Below are 19,563 nucleotides of genomic sequence, written 5' to 3' on the forward strand. Positions count from 1 at the left end.
CCATCCCTAATGAGATCTGTCACCTTCTTCTGGTGTCTAAAGACAGCTACAGTGTATTCACATAAAATAATAAATAAATCTTTAAAAAAAAAAAAGTGAAGTGGAGCCTTGGCATGGTAGTGCACACCTTTAATCTTAGTACTCAGGAGGCAGAGGCAGGTAGATCTCTATCTCTGAGTCTAGGTCTGTATAGGAGAGCAGGGACCAGGGAAACTGTCAAAAAAAAAGAGAGAGAGAGAGAGAGAAAGAAAGGAAGGAAGGGAGGGAGGAAGGAAGAAAGGAAGGAAGGAAGGAAGGAAGGAAGGAAGGAAGGAAGGAAGGAAGGAAGGAAAGAAAGAAGAAAAAAACAAGACAAAACATAGGCGGGACCTGTGGTCCTTGGAGCTGTCCAGGGCGGAGGTGCCATGCGCTGATCTCCACCTGTTCTTCCTATTGCTCTTTTACACCACCAGTCCCTGCAACGACTGTTCTTATGAGGACGCTGTGTAGGCAGCACTGAGGGCTTTTTGTTTTTCCCTGGATAGCTACTTTAGTCACTTGTCTCACTTTTTAAACCTTATGTCTATGGGTTGTTTTCTGCATGTATTTCTTCTGAGTCCTATGAATCATCGTGTGAGTGCTAGGAATCGAATTGGGTCCTCTGCGCCCCCACCTCTCTCTCTCTCTGATGATTATCCAATTTAAAACTCTAACCCCCATGCCAAGTTTGTTGTACACCTCTAACCATACCACTTGGAGAGACTGAGGCAGGAGAAAGGGTTTAAAGCCCACGAAAGTTGCATAGCAGAGATAAAGAAGAAAGTAAGAGGAACAAGTTACATAGTGAGATCCTGTCTCAAAACAAAATAAACAGAAAATCTACAGTATGGATTAATGTGGCCCTAAGTAAGCACAATGTATTTCTTGTCTTTGACATTTTTGTTTGAGATATCTTCTTTCAAATGTACTGTTTCAGGCAACTTTGGCTTTGTTAATTATTTCAAGTTTTCTGCCTTTATCAGCAGAAAAGGCAAGCCAGATCTTTCCTTTCCCATGTTTTTTTTTTCTAGGCCACCATGATTTTCATGTCCATCCGTCCTACCTCATCCCTATGTATGTCTTTCCATATCTCCATTTTCCTACATGCATACACATTTGTGAAGCAGAGTATCAGGCACTAAGCCTTGTAAACATGACTATATTTGCCTTTTGGGACACTAAAAGCCCTTGAGGGTAGAGTAGTGTGTTTGTGGTTGTACTGGGTTAGTTATTGTAGGCAGAATTATGAACGTGTCTTCACTTGGAAATTAAGCGTGACATAAGGATGTGTGTCTGGGTGTCAAGTTTACAAGGGATGGGCTTGTATTGATTAATATTGACTGTCAACTCAACAAGACAGGGAATCACCCACGAGACAAGTGTCTGGTTCACCTATGAGTCGAGTCTTCTCGTGGCAGCTTAAATATTAATAGAAAGCAGTCAGAGGGGAAAAGTTTTGCTTTTTGCCTGCTTGCTTTTGTGTTTTGTTGGCTAGGTTATCTACTCTGTTCTGTCAGTGCTCTGGCCGTCCTCCAACAACACTGAGGCTCAACTTCTCCAGCTTACAGCATGGACTGAGGATAAGTGGTTCTCTAGGAATTCTCATGGCCACTAGCACCAGATTAGAACTGCCAAGACATCCAGCTTGGACCACTGAGCTCCGACCGGGTTCTCAGCCTGTGCAGACAGCCATTGTTCGAATACCCGGACTGTATTAGGCAAACCAACCTAATATCCTTGTAGTCTGACTTTTGACTACTTCGTGGGTTCTTTTTTCTTCCACCCTTTCAACCCTCTAGTACTAGGTGGGAATGACAAGAGGGTAGAGGGGAAAGGGAGTGACAATATCGTTAGACTACTTCCTGCTGATTAGGGGCTTCAAGTTCCTTGGGGTCAAATTTGATCTTGGCCATCAGGATATCTAATTTCTCCTCTTTATCTCTTTGCATATAACTAACTACTTGACAAACCCCAACAAAACATGACCAACAGCATCCAACCACAAACCAGCCAACCAGAATTCCCTCTATCAGCGCCTTAGCATTTATATATATACCTTCTGAGAAGTCCCCAGAATTCCAAATGTCACACACTCACAGAAATCATCCGCAGCTGGCAAAACCACGCCCTGCCAAGCGTGAGGCAAATCATGGCCAGCTGCTGTGGGCAACCACACCTGGGATTAAAATGAAAACGTGTTCTTATAGTACTTCTGTGTTTTTAAAAAGCCAAAAAATTCTTTTATTGGTTTTTCAAGACAGGGATTCTTTGTGTAGCCCTGGGTGTCCTGGAACTCCTGGTAGACCAGGCTGGCCTCGAACTCAGAAATTCGCCTGCCTCTGCCTCCCAAGTGCTGGGATTAAAGGCATGCACCACCACCGCTTGGCTGCTAAAGCTCTTCCTCCATACCCCCTTGAATATGGATCAGTCTATTGGCTCTGCTCCTTGGGAGCCCCTGGTGATGCCCACACATGTGCTACCTTTCTTACATAAAAATCCTAGTGTGTGTCCCAGTGATGGACGATTGAAAAGGAAGTAAAAGAAATGCAGAGATGATGCGGATCCATTTGGCCAACGAACTGAGAGCCCAGATGGCTTTGCTCATTCTATGTACTGAGGTTTCAAGAAGCAACAAACTAGTGATAATAATAGTAAATAGTAAAGATAATAAGGAGTGTAGTTGGGGGCTGGAGAGATGGCTCAGCGGTTAAGAGCACCATACTGCTCTTCCAGAGGTCCTGATTTCAATCCCCAGCAACCACATGGTGGCTTACAACCATCTGCCATGGGATCCAATGCCCTCTTCTGGTGTGTCTGAAAACAGCAACAGTGTGCTCATATACATAAAATAAATAAATAAATAAATAAACAAATAAATCTTTTTATAAAAAGGAGTGTAGTCCTTGAAGAAGGTTTGCATTAAGACTCTGAAGGTTTACAGCGCAAAGATCTGTGGGAATCAGTGCTTCACTTATGGTTCATTCTTCGTATCTTTTTCAAGCATTTCCTTCTTTCTTATTTTTGGGACAGGGTTTCATGTAGCCCAGGCTGGTCACTATGTGGAGGAGAATTATATTGTATTTCTGAGCCTCCTGACTCTGGCTCCCACACATAGGACCACAGGGTTTCTCGGTAGCTCTGGCTGTCCTGGAGTTCACTCTGTAGACCAGGCTGGCCCTGAATCCACAGAGATCTGCCTGCTTCTGCCTTCCAAGCCCTGAGATTAAAGGCATTCATCGCCAATGTCTGGCCAGCTCAGGTTTTGTTCTATATCTAATAATCTTGGTTTTATCTTGATAATTATGAATGACTAATATTTTTTGAGACTGTAGATTCTGCCCTTTTCCCCCCTCTGGAGAATGGTAACTTTTGTTTTTGTATTTTTGAGACAGGATCTCTAGCCTAGGCTGGCCTGAAGCTCACTCCTGCCTCCTGAGTTCTGGAACTGTAAGCATGGCCCCTCATCTGTTCTATGTGGTGCAAGGGATTGCAGCAGGGTCTCAAGCATGCTGGGCAACCATGCTTCTAGCCTCAGTGACAGTCCCAGACCCTTGTTTTGTTTTTAAAGATGGGTATTCCAGGATGGCTTGGAACTTGTAGTCCTCTTGCTTCAGTTTTCAGAGTACTGGGATTTCAGGTGTGTGCTGCCACACCTGGCTGTGATTTTACATGTGTATGTGTATATAATGTGTATATATACAATTTATATGTAGTCTAGAGATCCTGTCTCAAAAAACAAAAACAAAAATCACCAGTCTCCAGAGAAATAGAGCAGAATTTACAGTCTCAATAATGTTAACCATTCATAATTTTCAAGATCAATAGAAGACTTAGATACATCCATATCTGTATACACATATATATGTATACATACATATGTATGTATATGAGACAGGTTCACACTATATTTAACTCTGGCTGTCCTGGCAGTTACCATGTCGACCAGGCTGGCCTCAAACTCACAGAGATCCTCCTGCCTCTGTCTATTGAATGCTGGGATTAAAGGTGTGCATCACCATGCCTGGCTTTGTTCTTGAAGTGGAAGTAGCAGGAGTCTCTCTAGGGTTATCTGGTCTGGCCCTGGCTGGGCTGCTGGGAGCTGACTTGCTAAACTACTAGTTTAGGGACATGGAGACATTTAGTAGAGTTAGCTGCAGAGTTTGGAGCTTCCTTCTCTGCCTTTTTCTTTCCGGATTTTCCTGCTTCCCGTCTAACCATCGTGGTCTTCACGACTGGGATTATGGTATGGGTGGTATGGTTTGCTATCTTGTGTGAGCATGCCTCTGTGTGTGTGTGTGTGTGTGTGTATATGTGTGTGTGTGTGTATGTGTGTGTGTGTGTGTGTGTGTGTGTATGTATGTGTGTGTGTGTGTGTGTATGTGTGTGTGTGTGCCACCAATGCTTGGTGGTCTGCTGTCTTAATGCAGTAAATTCCTACTTTAATCACAGATGAAGGGACAAAGGGACCCTGGGAAAAAGATGGCGCTTCTCACAGGATGCCAGAGAAAGGTGCCTCAAGGAGGTGGAAAGTATATGTTTGTAATAAATGTGCTGGGGATGCACTGATGAAGACCTAAATGTGAAAGAGATGTTTGTCCTGTGGTAACTGTGGAGCTGGCTGCCACTTGAGCCTGCTGTTCCATCTTTCTCAGACTCGTTTCTGTGCTACCCAGATGCCACTTAAGGTTTTATGACAAGGCACACACAGGTGCTCACACACGACTACGTATATGAACACTCAAGTGTAAACATATGTGCTTCTTGGTACATGACCTGCTTTGCTTCCCTAAGGACATACATGTAGTAGTTGTGATGGTTTGTATATGCTTGGCCCAGGGAGTGGCACTATTTGGAGGTGTGGCCTTGTTGGAGTAGGTGTGTCACTGTGGGTGTGGACTTTAATACCCTAGACCTAGCTGCCCAGAAACCAGTATTCGGCTAGCAGCCTTCAGATGAAGATGTAGAACTCTCAGCTCTGCCTGCACCATGCCTGCCTGGGTGCCACCATGCTCTCACCTTGATGATAACAGACCGAACCTTTGAACCTGTAAGCCAGCCCCAATTAAATGTCCTTTTAAGAGTTGCCTTGGGGGCTGGCAAGATGATGGCTCAGTGGGTAAGAGCACTAACTGCTCTTCTAAAGGTCCTGAGTTCAAATCCCAGCCACCACATGGTGTCTCACAACCACCCATAATGAGATCTGACACCTTCTACTGATGTGTCTGAAGACAGCTACAGTGTATTTATGTATAATAATAAATAAATCTTTGGGCCGGAGCGAGCAGGGACTGAGCACATGGAGTTGACCAGAGCGAGCAGAGGTCCTAAAATTCAATTGCCAACAACCACATGAAAGCATGCAACCATCTGTACAGCTACAGTGTGTACTCACATACATAAAATAAATAAATTAATTAAAAAAAATAGAGTTGCTTTGGTCACGGTGTCTGTTCACAGCAGTAAAACCCTGACTAAGACAGAGGTAGATAAATCCATGAAAAGGCGCTTTGTTTAATTCAGATTGATTCAAGGAAGTACACAATAAAATGGCACTGACATGTCTTTGTCAGTCTTGCAAAGATGAATGACTGACTGGAGGCTAGCAGAGCTGCTCAGCGGTGGGACACCTGCCCGGCCTGCAACACACCCTGGCTCCCATAAATCAGCTTACAACAGACACCCGGTGAGGTTTACACCTAGCTAGTCAGACTAGGGCCTTCTCACATCAATATTAGCAGTAGAAGCTGATACAGTATACTTTTGAAATTAAATTTTAAAAATTTGTATGTGTGTGTGCCAGCCCTGGTGTGTGAGTGTGTAGTGTGTGTGTGTTTGTGTGTATGTGTGTTTGTGTGTGTGTATGTGTGTTTGTGTGTGTGTTTGTGTGTATGTGTTTGTGTTTGTGTGTGTGTTTGTGTGTATGTGTGTGTGTTTGTGTGTATGTGTGTGTATGAGTGTGTGTTTGTGTATATGTGTGTGTGTTTGTGTGTATGTGTGTGTGTTTGTGTGCATGTGTGTATGTGTGTGTGTTTGTGTGTATGTGTGTGTGTTTGTGTGTATGTGTATTTGTGTGTGTGTAGTGTGTGTGTGAGTGTGTGTTTGTGTGTTTGTGTGTATGTGTTTGTGTGTGTGTTTGTGTGTTTGTGTGTGTGAGTGTATGTGAGTGTGTGTGTTTGTGTGTATGTGTGTGTGTTTGTGTGTGTGTGTTTATGTGTGTGTGAGTGTGTGTTTGTGTGTATGTGTGTATGTGTGTTTGTGTGAGTGTGTATGAGTGTGTGTGTGAGTGTGTGTAGTGTGTGTGAGTGTGTGTGTTTGTGTGTATGTGTGTTTGTGTGTCTGTGAGTGTGTTTGTGTGTTTGAGTGTGTGTGTGAGTGTGTGAGTGTGTATGTGTGTGTTTGTGTATTAGTAGAAATGCTTATGAGGTGGGCATCACCCTTCTTGCCAGCAGCCTTTCTATGGCTGCCAGCCCGTTGCTCATCTTTTCCTGCTTTCTCTTGGCATAGATGTGCATGGCAGGGCCACGATATCTTACTACTCTAGGCTGGTGAGACAGCAGCCTCCCTCACAAACAAACAATAAATCAATAAAAGTAAAAATAAAAAACCCACCAGTCCAGTCAGGTGGCACACATCTGTAATCACAGCACTTGGGAAGCAGAAGCAGGGGATTCTGGGATAGCCTGGGTCACACAGTTACAAAACAGACTGACCAGCCAGCCAACAAAATAAATTTCGGGGTGGGGAAAGGCAGGATGGCTGGTGAGATGGCTCAGTGGGTAAGGACGCTTGCTGCTAAGCTTGATTGACAACCTTGATTTCTGCGATCCACATGGTGGCAGGAGAGCATAGATCCTCACGAATTGTTCTTCGGCCTCCACACATGCACCATAGCCCCGCACGAGTGTACACTCACACGCATGCACACAGACATGGCCAGACACACATATACAGATGCAAAAACATAGAGACACACAGACACACGTGTGCACACACACACTGACACATACACCCACACAGACTCACAAACACTTATTTACAATAAGTAAATAATGTTTAGAGGAAAACAAAGCAACTCTGGAGGCTGAGGCTTGACCATTGCTTGAGACCAAAAGTTGAGGATCAGTGTAGGTTACGTATTAAAAGCCACTCTCCAAACAGAATAAAAAATGCCAACCTTGTAGACATTTTTATGAGGTATTGATTCTGTTCATTAAAGATCTGCACACAGAACTGTTCGGCTCCTTTGTGTTCTTAAGCAGAACGCATTGCCATGGAAGGTGTGAGATGCCATATGCCCCAACCTGAAAGAAGTTGCCAAAATCTAGGGGCACAAAGAGGCTGGCCACAAAGCCGACAGTGCACTGTGATTCTAATGAGAAAAAAAAGTCCTTTGCTTCAGTGACCTTACAAAGCATCAGTGGCATCCATGTTGGGCTGGAGAGCTGGCTCAGTGGTTGAGAGCACTGGCTTCTCGTCCAGATGACTCTGGTTCGAGTTCCAGCACCCACTCGGTGGCTCACTACCAGAGATGTGACTTCTTTTGATTGGCTTCCGAGGGCGACAGGCACACACGTGGTGCCCAGACATATGTACAGGCAAAACATCTATACTTATAAGAAATCCCACTAAAATTAAATGTGGTGATTCGTACTTTTCAGCCAAGCACTCAGGAGGCAGAGGCAGGTGGATCTCTATCAGTTTTTTGAGGCCAGCCTGTTCCAAATGAAGAGTTCTAGGATAATCAGAGCCACATAATAGAGAGATAGAGAGGCCTTGTCTCAAATAAATAAATAAATAAATAAATAAATAAACAAACAAACGAAATAAAAATTTACAAAATTGTCTGTGCTCACGTGACATCTGTTGGGGAGAGCTAAGGATTTCCCATTCCTAAATCTCTGTTGTACTGTTTGTTTTTCTTTCTGTGTCTGTGTAAAAATTCCTTATTGGGCTGGAGAAATGGCTCAGTGGTTAAGACACTAACTGCTCTTCCAGAGGTCCTGAGTTCAATTCCCAGCAACCACATGGTGGCTAACAACCATCTGTAATGGGATCTGATGCCCTCTTCTGGTGTGTTTGAAGATGGCTACAGTGTACTCACATATATTGAATAAATAAGTAAATAAATAAATAAATATAAATGAAGAAAAATAAAGAAAGGATAGATAATAAGGAATTTTAAAAAATGATTTATTTATTATTATAGATAAGTACACTGTTTCTGTCTTCAGACACACCAGAAGAGGGCATCAGATCCCATTACAGATGGTTGTGAGCTACCATGTAGTTGCTGGGAATTGAACTCAGGACCTCTGGAGGAGCAGCTAGTGCTCTTAACAACTGAGTCATCTCTCTAGCTCCCTTCCTTCATTCGTTTGTTCGTTCGTTTGTTCCTTCCTTCCTTCCTTCCTGTCTATCTGTCTGTCTGTCTGTCTGTCTTGAGGGGGCTGCTTTGAGACAGGGTTTCTCTGTATAACAGAGCCTTGGCTGTCCTAGAACCAGCTCTGTAGACAAGGCTGGCCTCCAGCTCACAGAGATCTGCCTGTCTCTGACTCCTGAGTGCTGGAACTAAAGGCATGCTCCGTCACGATGCATTGCTGGTTTTCCTTGGCTTAGTCTTTCCTTTATATTTAGCACCACTCAGTGACTGCCAGTGCTGGTATCTCAGGAAAACCTCGAAGGGGAAAAACCTAGGCAGGGTTCTGCTCAAGCACTGCCCTGCTCAAGCACTTCCCTGTTCCAAGTTCCTGCCTCCTGGGCTGACCCTGTGGCGTTTCCCCAGGAGGATGCGCACACTCTGTCATTCAAGAGACAAATGTCTGCCATCCGTGTGTGTCAATGCTCAGTGTCATGGACTGAAAGTCTATCCTTCCTCACCATTCTCTGACTTGCAACAGGTGGCAACAGGCACCTCTGAGCTCTGTGGAGGACAGTAGCTCTGTGAAGTCTTGTGGTTTTCGATGTGGGTGGCCCGTGTCAGCCTGCTGAGAGACTCATCTTTCTTATCTTCTGGATCAGGTAAGGGGCTTTGCAGTGCACCCAAGGACAGTTGGCAGTAAGTCACCTCCTGGCTGGGGCTGCCTGACACTCTCCATGGCCCTGGGAAGATGCGTTGCGGAAGGTGAGTCTGTATTTAGGGCTCCCTTGACGTGAACTCGAGGAGGCAAGCGAGATACTGTGTCCTCGACAATGTGGGTGACATCACCCTTCTTTGACCTTGTCTGGTGTACTGGTCTTGGGTATCTCCCAGACATGGCATCTTTCCAAAGATAATCATGAAGTCTGAAATTGCAATGTTCAGGGCTGGGGGTGGGGGCGTTGAGGTTGTCTTTTGATCAGTGTGTCCATGCTCCGAACGAGAAAGGGAAGGACGCCAAGTTTGTCAGGTTGTGTTATGGAAGAAGCTGTTCTTTCTCAATGATTGTACTTTTTAGGGGGGGGGGAGGATAAAACCTAACCTCTTAGCCCAGGGTTGGTAAAATCCCTCTAAACCTCCAGATCTTTTGAGAACTTCATGGTAGGAGAGGATCTGGAGGCTGTGTGTGCTTGTGGGATTCCAGAAGGTTAGCTCGGTGGGACTGGGAGGGGAGGACGTGTGTAGGTAGGCAGAATATCTGTTTCCGGGTTACTGAGCTTTAGAAGGTCTTTCTACTGGGACTCCCCCTCTGTCCTCCAGCTTGGCCTTCCTAGGACAATGGGCTTACTCTTGGCCAGGGCTCGGTCTCTCAGGAGTACATTTTAACCCACGACACCCACTCTGGTGAAAAGTTATGGATACCACTGCCAGAGGCAGGGTGGCTTTGGTGGGGGATGGGAGGGGCATCTTTATTACGGAGTTGGACTGGTGCAAGAGACTCAGGTGCTCACCCTGGATTACCCAGCTGGCTTAGTCAGCTTTGCCTGCAAGTGACTACGGGGGAGGCCCCTGCTAGCACAGGGAGCGCACAGGAGGCACAACAGGCACTTCCTCACAGTGGCAGGGGGAGTAGTGGAGCACCATTTCCTCCCACCCACCCACCCACCCTGCAAGTGTACAGTGTCAGTTCATCTGCTTAAGTCCTGTCTGTAGGCAGGCCTGCTTGTTGAGGGGCTGAGGGGAGCAAAGCTGGCTGAGCCTGGGTGCAGCCGTCCCATCAGGCAAGGGAGCTGGGCTGGAAGGTGGGCAAGGGCTTTAGGATGGGTAAGGAGGCAGGAGGGAGGGGCAGAGTAACAGTGCCAGGAGGAAATCCCCACCCCCACCCCACCCCTTCCCTGTGCTACTCAGATGCATCCCTCTTTTCTTCCCTGGTACATTCACCACTTCCAGATCCAGCTTCTTCTCCAGCCACACGTACCATGGCTATCTACCCCATTAGTTGTCTTTTCTACAGGCAGTGTGTGAGAAGGTGCTTTTGAGGGGCATCTTTCTCTGCTCCTTCTAGTCTGTTACCTTGGTCCTTGCCCAGTTGGTGTGCTGGCCCTGTCCTTCTGCCTATTAGCATCCAACTGCATCAGTTCATCAATGTTCTCAGACCCCGTGCATAGCACAGGGATCCCCCTGGTGCTAGAGGAGGACCTCACAGTCTGTTGGCATTCCAAAGGGAAGCTGGATCCTGTGCCCACCTCCAGCTCTATTTCCTGGCACAGCTTCTGTATGTCACAGGCCCCTGATGCTTCTGGAGAATAGGGCATCTGCATTGCTGATCTTCACCTCCAGAGAGAAGCCACTGCTGGACAAGGTTCACTCACGGAGTGGCCTCCTTCCGTCCTCCTCCATTTCTGTGGGCTTTGTGGGTGGGCAGGAGAATAGGGAGTTCCCCCACCCCGTCAAGATAGAAAGCAGAGCCTGGGGATGTAACTCAGTTGGTGGGTGCCTGGCCAGCATGCACAAGGCCTTGGGTTCAATTGCAATGATTAGCCATCGCAGGGGAAAGGACGAGAACTTGCTGTTCTTGAAGAGACCTGGGTTCAGTTTCCAGCACGTACATGGCGCTCATACCTATCTGTAGGCATGCACGTGGTACACACACACACAAGCAAAATACCCAGACACGTAAAAGAAAATGAGTAAACCTAAAAAAATGTTATAAGAAGGATCCAGGCCAATGGCATAGATCTGCCATTTCAGCTACGTGGGAGGATAAAGCAGGGGAGCTGCAAGTTCAAGGCCAGCCTGGGCAACTTAGTGAGACCCTGTCTTCATTAGGTTTTTTTATTGCTGTGCTAAAACACTGTGACCAAAGGTAACCCAGGGAGGAAAGGGTTTATTTTTTTTTTACACTTCCACACCAAAGTCCACCCATTAGCAGGAGCTAATGTGAAGGCCATGCAGGAGTGCTGCCATCAGCTCGTACCTCATGGCTTGCTCAGCCTGCTTTCTTTTACACCCCAGGACCACCAGCCCAGGGATGATTGGCTCTGCCACATCAGTCACTAAAGAAGAAAATGTACTACAGATTTGGCTATAGGCAACTCTTATGGAGGTGTTTTCTTAAGAAATGTTTTTCTCAAATGACTCTAGCTTGTATCAAGTTGAGATAAGATTAACCAGAATAGACCCTGTCTCAAAATAAAAAGTAAAAAAGAGGACCTGGAATGTAGCTCAGGGGTAGAGTATTACAGTACCTCCTGCATGCGTGTACACAGGAACAGACACATAGACACATAGACAAACACACAGCAGGGCTTGGCTGCAACTCTTTGTGGAGTTCTTACCCCCACAACTGTGTTGTTGTTGTACTATCCTTGGTTTTGTGCCTATAAAGCACAGCTAAGAGGCTACATTCTCAGACCTGTTGTGAAAAGCCTTTGCTGGACGGAGGTGGGAGCTTCGCAGGAGGACTACATGCCAGGGAGCATCCATTCCAAGATGGTGGATGTTGGTCTCTTTAGGTTCTCCCATGGTTCTATGGCCTGGTGTCTGGCTTCTGGTCAGATGTTTTTGGTTCCAGCTCAGCTTCTTCAAGGACCAGTGAGGATTCATTCAGTTGTCTACCTCTGTCCTAAGCACCTGGCCCAAGGTCTGTCTGTCAAGGTAGGGAGTCTCCCTGCCAGTGGTCTGTCCAAACCCGTGGTGGTTGGCCTCCAGGGAGAAAGACTTATGCTGCCCAAGACTTTGGCCTCATGTGTTAGGTCAAGCCCCAGGACTCACACATTGCTCTCAGGAAGTTCATGGATGTTGTGGGAGTTTGTAGGACTCCTTCCCCAAACAGAAGAGCCAAGGGTCATGTGCTGGTGTAGACTCCGGTTTCTCTAGGTCTCTCTCTGTCTTCTCATCATTAGAAGGGTAGTGACCCCACCCTCCCCGAGTCACTCAGTACAGGTGAAGGTACCCTGGGCAGAGGAAATGCTCTCCACCCACATGCTGGCTTTATTGCATCCGATTGAATCGGGCCATTTCTAACTCTGGTGCACTTGCCTCTCTCCCTGGCTAGAAAAAGGAAGTCACCCCACTCCTTTTGCTCAAGCCATCTCCTCACAGGTCAGCCTGAGACGGCCAGGAACTGATTCCAGTGGTGTCACGGTTATCCCTGAGGTCTGGGTCAGTTCTTGGCTGGACATGGTGGCAGCGCTAGTCCTCTCTCCAGGTTCTGTCACTTGGGGATCCTGCTCTTATATGCTCTAGGACTGGGCTGAGGCTCTCATCCCCATTTGGCCAATAATTATCCCAAGAGGAGACAGACACTGCCTGGAGAGCTTAGCTTTGATGTCCTTGGTGACCCAGGTTCTATGCTCTGTCCCAGAGGAGGACAACGCCTTAATGGGTTTGTCTAGAGACAGAGACAGGCAGGCTGCTGGGTGGTGGGTTGAAGTTAACACAAGTCTGTCTTGAAGTTGTGCAGATGGGGTTTTGGGTAGGTGGGTTAGAGTGCTGTCTGCGGAGGCGGTGCTGGCTCCTGGAAGGCCAGTGCTGTGGTCTCTGTGCATGTGTTTCCTTCTTCTTTATCACTAATCAGGCTTGTATAACCAGGGTGGCCCTATTTCCTGCACAGAGGCTATCAGTGAGCCATCTGTAGATGCAAATGACTCTTCTGACGGGGCCTCAGTAGAATCATGCAACCAGGCACTTCTTAAGACTTAGCTTCTGGTCTCCATCCACGTGTGGCTCCCAGGGTTCCCAGGGCTCAGGGGCTCAGCTCTTTCCAGGGGGCTCCCTTTTGTGAGACAGCTGAGAACAGTGGATGACAGGCAGCCTGTTATCTAGACATCTGCTGCCTGCGTTCCCAGGCCGGAACTCTGGGATGAGCCTCTTCCAGGAGTAATGGGGAAGAGAAGGCAGGCAGGCTTGCCCTGGCTCTCTTTGTGACTCCACTTCTGCATTGTGAATGTGCCTTTCACATGACAGTTGTCAGAACCTGGGCAGAGGTGATGTGGTTGCTCAAGCCTTTTTTTATTTTATTTTTTTATTTTTTTTGGTTTTTCAAGACAGGGTTTCTCTGTGTAGCTCTGGCTGTCCTGTACTCACTCTGTAGAACAGGCTGGCCTCGAACTCAGAAATCCACCTGCCTCTGTCTCCCAAGTGCTGGATTAAAGGCGTGCGTGCGCTACCACCGCCTGGCGTGGCTTATGCCTTTAACCTCAGCATCCCAGCACTCAAGAAGCAGAGGCTGGAGGATCTCTGAGTTCAAATCTAGCCTAGTCTATATAATGATTCCAGGACAGTCAGAGATGCATAGAGAGAGACTCTTTCTCAAACCCCTTCAATGTCCCAACAACAACAACAACAACAAAAGACAAAAAAGAAGCAAACCAGAAAGTGCAGGCATGGCAGAGCCTAGGGTAACACATGGAGAGGCCTCTAGTCACAGAGGGTAGTACGAGAGTGTGGACACACTGCTATCAGAGCCTAAGATCCTAAGTGGGAGGGGACAACCTGCATGCTGAAGGTTCCAGCTTTTGGTTGGTTGGGTCAAGGGGCTTTCCTACACTTCAGCTAATCAGGGAAGCTGGAGAGATATGTCCAGTCCTGTCCACAGGACACACTAAAGGCACTTGCTGGGTAGAATCCTGTGGGAAGCACACCCTCTACAGGGTGCCCAGCAAAGGGAACACTTTCCACAGGGGACACCTCCCACAGGGTGCCTAGCACAGGGGACACCTCCCACAGGGTGCCTAGCACAGGGGACACCTCCCACAGGGTGCCTAGCACAGGGGACACCTCCCACAGGGTGTCTATCACAGGGGACGCCTCCCACAGGGTGTCTATCACAGGGGACGCTTCCCACAGGGTGTCTATCACAGGGGACGCCTCCCATAGGCCCTACATTTTGTCTTTTGCAGGTTGGACCTTGGAGAGAGTGGCAGTGAAACAGGTCTCCTGGTTCCTGATCTACAGCTATGTCTGCTCCTGTGTCTGCTGGGGAATCTCAGTCTCAGAGCAAGGAGGAGGTGAGGGCTGGGCGCCATACCTCCCTGAAGGAGGAGGTGAGGGCTGGGCGCCACCCCTTCCTGAAGGAGGAGGTGAGGGCTGGGCACCACACCTCCCTGAAGAGGCTGCATGGAGAATTAGGGGAGCTGGAGATGAGTTAGCACCTGTAAAACCCCAGGGGAAAAAAACATGGCCTCAAACTCTGTTGGCGAGTGCCGTCTAGTGTCCTGCAGTTTCCTACCCAACAAAGCTCTTAGGTCTGACTGGCCTACACATCATGTTCAAAACCCAGCCACGCCCAAGCCTCTCATTCTGCCCCTATAGCTTCCCTTGGGACTTTCTTTGGAGTCTGTCTGGTCAGATCCTCCCCACCTGCCTGCCCACCTGCCTGAGCTCTGCCTTAAGGCCCTCCCGTGTGCTAACACCATCCCCATTCCCAGGGCAGAAGGCTGGAACATTCACCTGTCTCAGCAACAGTGTTTTCAGGATTGACTGCCACTGGTCAGCTCCAGAGCAGGGCCAGGAATCCAGTGCTTGGCTCCTCTTTACCAGGTGAGGATGGAAGGCCAGGCCTACTCCGGGAGAGCACAGGGTCTCTGTGGTGGCCCCATCTGCGCTACTAACACACGTCCTTCCCAGTAACCAGGTGACTGACATCAAACACAAGTGCACCTTCTGGGACAATATGTGTACTCTGGTGCTGCCTAAAGAGGAGGCGTTCTTACCTTTTGACAACTTCACCATCACACTCCACCGCTGCATCATGGGACAGGAGCAGGTCAGCCTGGTGGACTCACAGTACCTGCCGAGGAGACATGGTGAGTAGGGCAGCCCTGACAGCAGTTGCCTGGCGGTGAGGTCGTGACTTTGAACTTTCGACTCTTCCTGAGAATCCTTGCCAAGCAAGATGCAGGACTGGAAGCAAATTGGACCCTAGGAAGGGAGGGTGTGATGAACACTGGGGTCAGTGCAGGGAATGAAAAGATATAACTAGTTAGGGGTAGAGACTACAGTCTGAACTGCTGGAAATGTACGTCTGTCACAGTGGGAATTACTCCAGGAACAACTTCCTGTAGTCGTCTGTGAAGGAAGCGGAAGGCAAGATTCAGAAATTACCTTACTGTGGAGGCTTAAGGACGTTATTGCCTGGCATTCCTGAATTAGTCTTCAAATGAGGTCTCTGGTCTGAAGGAGCCTGGCCCATGTCCCTCTTGGGAATGTTCTTGGTGCTCAGTTCTGGCCACGCTGAGGGACACAGTGGTAGCCACAGCCTCACATGGCCCTTCTTTGTTTCAGTCAAGTTGGATCCGCCCTCGGATCTGCAGAGCAATGTCAGCTCTGGGCGTTGTGTCCTGACCTGGGGTGTCAGTCTTGCTCTGGAGCCGTTGATCACATCCCTCAATTATGAGCTGGCCTTCAAGAGGCAGGAAGAAGCCTGGGAGGTAACATGGTGGTAGCTCCCAGGGGTCTCTCTCTCCTAGGACTGGCTAGAGTCATTGGTGAGAACAGAAGCGGGCCAGAGTTAGACGCGCATGTATGTGCTGGCTACATACAAACCTATGCTTGTTGTGTATGTATGTCTATGAATGTGGCATGTGGCTGTGACTGTTTGTACATGTGTGTTTACATGTGTGTCTTTGATTTGTGCTTAGGCGGGTGAATGTATACCCTGGGAGGAGTGTGTAAATGTGATGGGTGTACACATGTACCCACAGATGTGTGTGAGTGGGCTTGGTTGCTGTATGTGTACCCATCCCTTAGGACCCTGAACTCAATCAAATGCCCACAACTCCGCAGCAGGCCCGGCACAAGGACCGTATCATTGGAGTGACCTGGCTCATCCTTGAAGCTGTCGAACTGAATCCCGGTTCCACCTACGAGGCCAGACTGCGTGTCCAGATGACTTTGGAGAATTATGATGACAAGACAGAGGGGGAATATTATAAGAGCCACTGGAGTGAGTGGAGCCAGCCCGTGTCCTTTCCTTCTCCCCGGAGAAGGTCACAGGGTAGGTGCTCGGCCGTGGTTGCTTTGTCCTAACCTGGGCTGAGTTGAGTCCGTTCCTTGGTTTCTCCTGCCCTGCCCCCATTTCATCAACCTGCAGCCCTCCCCTTGTTTCTGAGATGTGTGGAGTCCAGCACTAATGGCTGACGTTAGGGATGAGTGCGTCTAGGCCCTCACACTGCCCGGAGCTTCCGTCTGAGGCTGGACAAATCCTGGGTTTCCTTTGTGAGGGTTGGGCTGACCCTATGTACAATGATGACCACCGGCCATATGGCGGATGGGAAGAAGGAGGTGCAGAGGAGAGCAACTAGGGACATCAGGTGTGACACGGACACCAAGGCCCATTCTAAACCCTTTCTGCTTTGGCTCTGAGAACTAGCGGTGGCTGCTTTCCCATGTGGACTTAGGGGACACCTTGGCCCCAAGGCTCCTCACAGCCATAGACTCTCTCTACCCACAGGCCTCCTGGTCCCACAGTGGCAGTGGTCAGCCAGCATCCTTGTTGCTGTGCCCGTCTTTCTTCTGCTGACTGGCCTTGTCCACCTTCTGTTCAAGCTGTCACCCAGGTAGGTAGCCAGTGCGTGTGTGCATGCGTGTGTGTGTGTGTGTGTGTGTGTGTGTGTGTGTGTGTGTGTGTGTGAAACTGAGAACCACAGCTGCCTGTTCCTGGTACAGATGTGACCTCTGGGGCTGTTGGCTTCATCTGAGAGCGAAGGACACAGCTAGTTGTTTCCAGGCCCTGATCCCACTATTGGGATAGGTCTGTAAAAGGATGAAGGCAACAGTGTAATGCATAGAGCATTAACCAGAGAGGCCTTTGACTTGGGATTTGTCCAGAGACTGCCCTCTTCTCTTCTCTTCTCTTCTCTTCTCTTCTCTTCTCTTCTCTTCTCTTCTCTTTTTCTTTCTTCCTTTTTTTCCTTTTTTTTTTATTATATTTTTGAGTACACTGTAGTTGTTTTTAGACACACCAGAAGAGGACATCAGATCCCATTATAGATGGTTGTGAGCCACCATGTGGTTGCTGGGAATTGAACTCAGGACCTTTGGAAGAGCAGTCAGTGCTTTTAACTGCTGAGCCATCTCTCCAGCCCTCTTCCTTCCTTCCTTCCTTCCTTCCTTCCTTCCTTCCTTCCTTCCTTCCTTCCTCCTCCCTTCTTCTTTCTTTCTTTCTTTCTTTCTTTCTTTCTTTCTCTCCTTTTTTTCTTTCTTTCATTTTTTCTGATGGGTGTATATTGCCCATTTTGGGCTTCAACAAGTGGCCTTGTGTGATCTTCACACCTCAGTCTTCTGGGTAGCTAGAATAATAGGTATGTGTTGTTGTGTCCAATAGCCCTTTGAGGACAGGTTTGAATAGAGTAGGTGCATCTGCTAGGTAGAAGGGAACTCTGGTCTTGGCAGTGACCTAGGTTTTCTGGAGTGTGGCACTGGGAAAGGCTTCTGCCTGGGGCCCTTTAGTTCAGACTTTTCTGTTTTTGGCCGCAGAGTGAAGAGAATCTTTTACCAGAATGTTCCCTCTCCCGAGGCATTCTTCCATCCTCTCTACAGCGTATACCATGGGGACTTCCAGGTGTGTGCAGGGAAACTTCAGGGAGGTGGGGCCAAGCGTGTTATTATCAGAGCAGATGTGGCTTAGATGTCTGCCTTGTGTGTGTAGAATATAGGCTTAAACTGGGGACATGAGCAAGCATGGGGGCCTTGTTCATGCTCTGAGCCTCTTACACACATAGTAGGTTTACATTTGTGCCCTAGTTTCAGTGAGCACATATTGTGCCATCTATATGAGATGATGTTATGGGTCAGGATACAGCAATGGTGGACGGTGTGAGATAAGGGGCATTTTGTGGAGGCTCTGAGGCCCACTGAGAGGCAGCATTCTTTGGAAGGCTCAGCTCTCCTGTTGCTCCACAGGATCCAGTCTCTAGTTTTGTATACAGTTGCATCTGGGGAGGGGATTGCTGGCTGGCCCTGGGCAGCATTCTGTCATGGTTTTGGTTTGTCTTGGGCACCTGGATCATGCTGCCATAATCCTGTGGCCCTGGGCAGAGGAGGGCACTGAGGGGCCTGAAGAACTCAGGGCCTTTTGCTGAAGCCAGAGGTTTCACATATGGGAGGAAGGTGGAGGGTTTGGGGCACAGGCTGTGGGAGCACACGTTGGAGCTTCCCGGAAGAGGGAGTCTGGGCTAAACAGGGGAGAAAGCCACTCCCAGAGCAAGTTCTGGGTATGCTGCTTGAGTCTTCCTCCTGCCTCCTGTTCTGATGCAGACCTGGACAGGGGCACGCAGAGCCAGACCACAAGCAAGACAGGATGGCGTCAGCACTCCATCAGGAGGCTCAGAGTCCAGCATCTGGGGGGCCATCGCCACACTCACCTATAGCCCAGCATGCCCTGTGCACTTTGCCAGCCTGAAGTGGGAGGCCACAGCCTCTGGCCTCCCGGGACCCCTAGGCCCAGAGCATATGCTGCCAGCAGGGTGTCTAGAGTTGGAAGGACAGCCATCTGCCTACCTGCCCCAGGAGGACTGGGTCCCACTGGGCTCGGCCAGGCCCCCTCCTCTAGACTCAGACAGTGGCAGCAGCGACTATTGCATGTTGGACTGCTGTGAGGAGTGCCACCTCTCAGCCTTGCCAGAACACACCCAGAGTCCTGAACTCACACTGGCTCAGCCTGTGGCCCTTCCTGTATCCAGCAGGGCTTGACACCTACCAAGGGATATGGACATTCTCCTCCCTCCTATTCTCAGATGGCACCAGATGCAGTCTCAGTGTATCTCAGCTAGGTGTGCTATGTCTGTTTTGGGGAGATGAACGAAAGGCCCCGGGGCTGACCCTTGGGCACGCGTAGAACTCCTGAGAGGAGGCAGCTGTGCATAGATCAGAGGCTATGCTGATGGAAGCAGCAGACTGTGTCTCACCTCCCTGCTCCACCTCTGAAGTGGGTATGCCTCCAGGCTCAGCATCTTAACATCCACCTTCTCTTCTCTCCTTTCTGGCTCTGTCCCAGGCCTGAAAAGAGGGTGTGACAGGCAGCCTGGTCTGTCCTCATGCCCCTAAAGGGCTAGCCTAGGCCCAGAGACACTGACAAGACACCACTGGTGAAGTGTTCTTTTTTCAGAGCCTTTCCCATTAAGACCTGAAGGGACGCTTTTGACATTGCAGACTGGATGGCTGGAGGTGGAGGGAATGGTGGAGCT

At 48.6% G+C, this 19,563-nt stretch overlaps 1 protein-coding gene across 2 annotated transcripts; it reads left to right on the forward strand.

Moving 5' to 3' along the window:
* The first annotated feature begins 9,111 nt into the window (after positions 1-9,111).
* Positions 9,112-19,069, forward strand: Il9r (interleukin 9 receptor). 2 transcript variants are annotated; one of them, XM_031352910.1, is made up of 10 exons: positions 9,112-9,139; positions 14,278-14,385; positions 14,419-14,421; positions 14,806-14,917; positions 15,005-15,183; positions 15,662-15,807; positions 16,163-16,373; positions 16,830-16,935; positions 17,855-17,939; positions 18,635-19,069. In XM_031352910.1, the coding sequence occupies exons 1-10, from the start codon at positions 9,112-9,114 to the stop codon at positions 19,067-19,069; spliced, it is 1,413 nt and encodes a 470-aa protein (XP_031208770.1). The 2 variants fall into 2 exon arrangements, with proteins under 2 accessions (XP_031208770.1, XP_031208771.1); XM_031352911.1 differs by having other exon boundaries at positions 16,166-16,373.
* Positions 19,070-19,563: the final 494 nt, after the last annotated feature.

Source organism: Mastomys coucha, unplaced genomic scaffold, assembly GCF_008632895.1.
Source record: "Mastomys coucha isolate ucsf_1 unplaced genomic scaffold, UCSF_Mcou_1 pScaffold5, whole genome shotgun sequence".
NCBI lineage: Eukaryota > Metazoa > Chordata > Mammalia > Rodentia > Muridae > Mastomys > Mastomys coucha.

Coding starts and splice junctions, on each gene's coding strand:
- Il9r (XM_031352910.1), top strand. CDS start 9,112: ATGGCCCTGGGAAGATGCGTTGCGGAAG. Junction 15,184..15,661: donor GTACCTGCCGAGGAGACATG/GTGAGTAGGGCA, acceptor TCTTTGTTTCAG/TCAAGTTGGATCCGCCCTCG. Junction 16,374..16,829: donor TCCCCGGAGAAGGTCACAGG/GTAGGTGCTCGG, acceptor CTCTACCCACAG/GCCTCCTGGTCCCACAGTGG.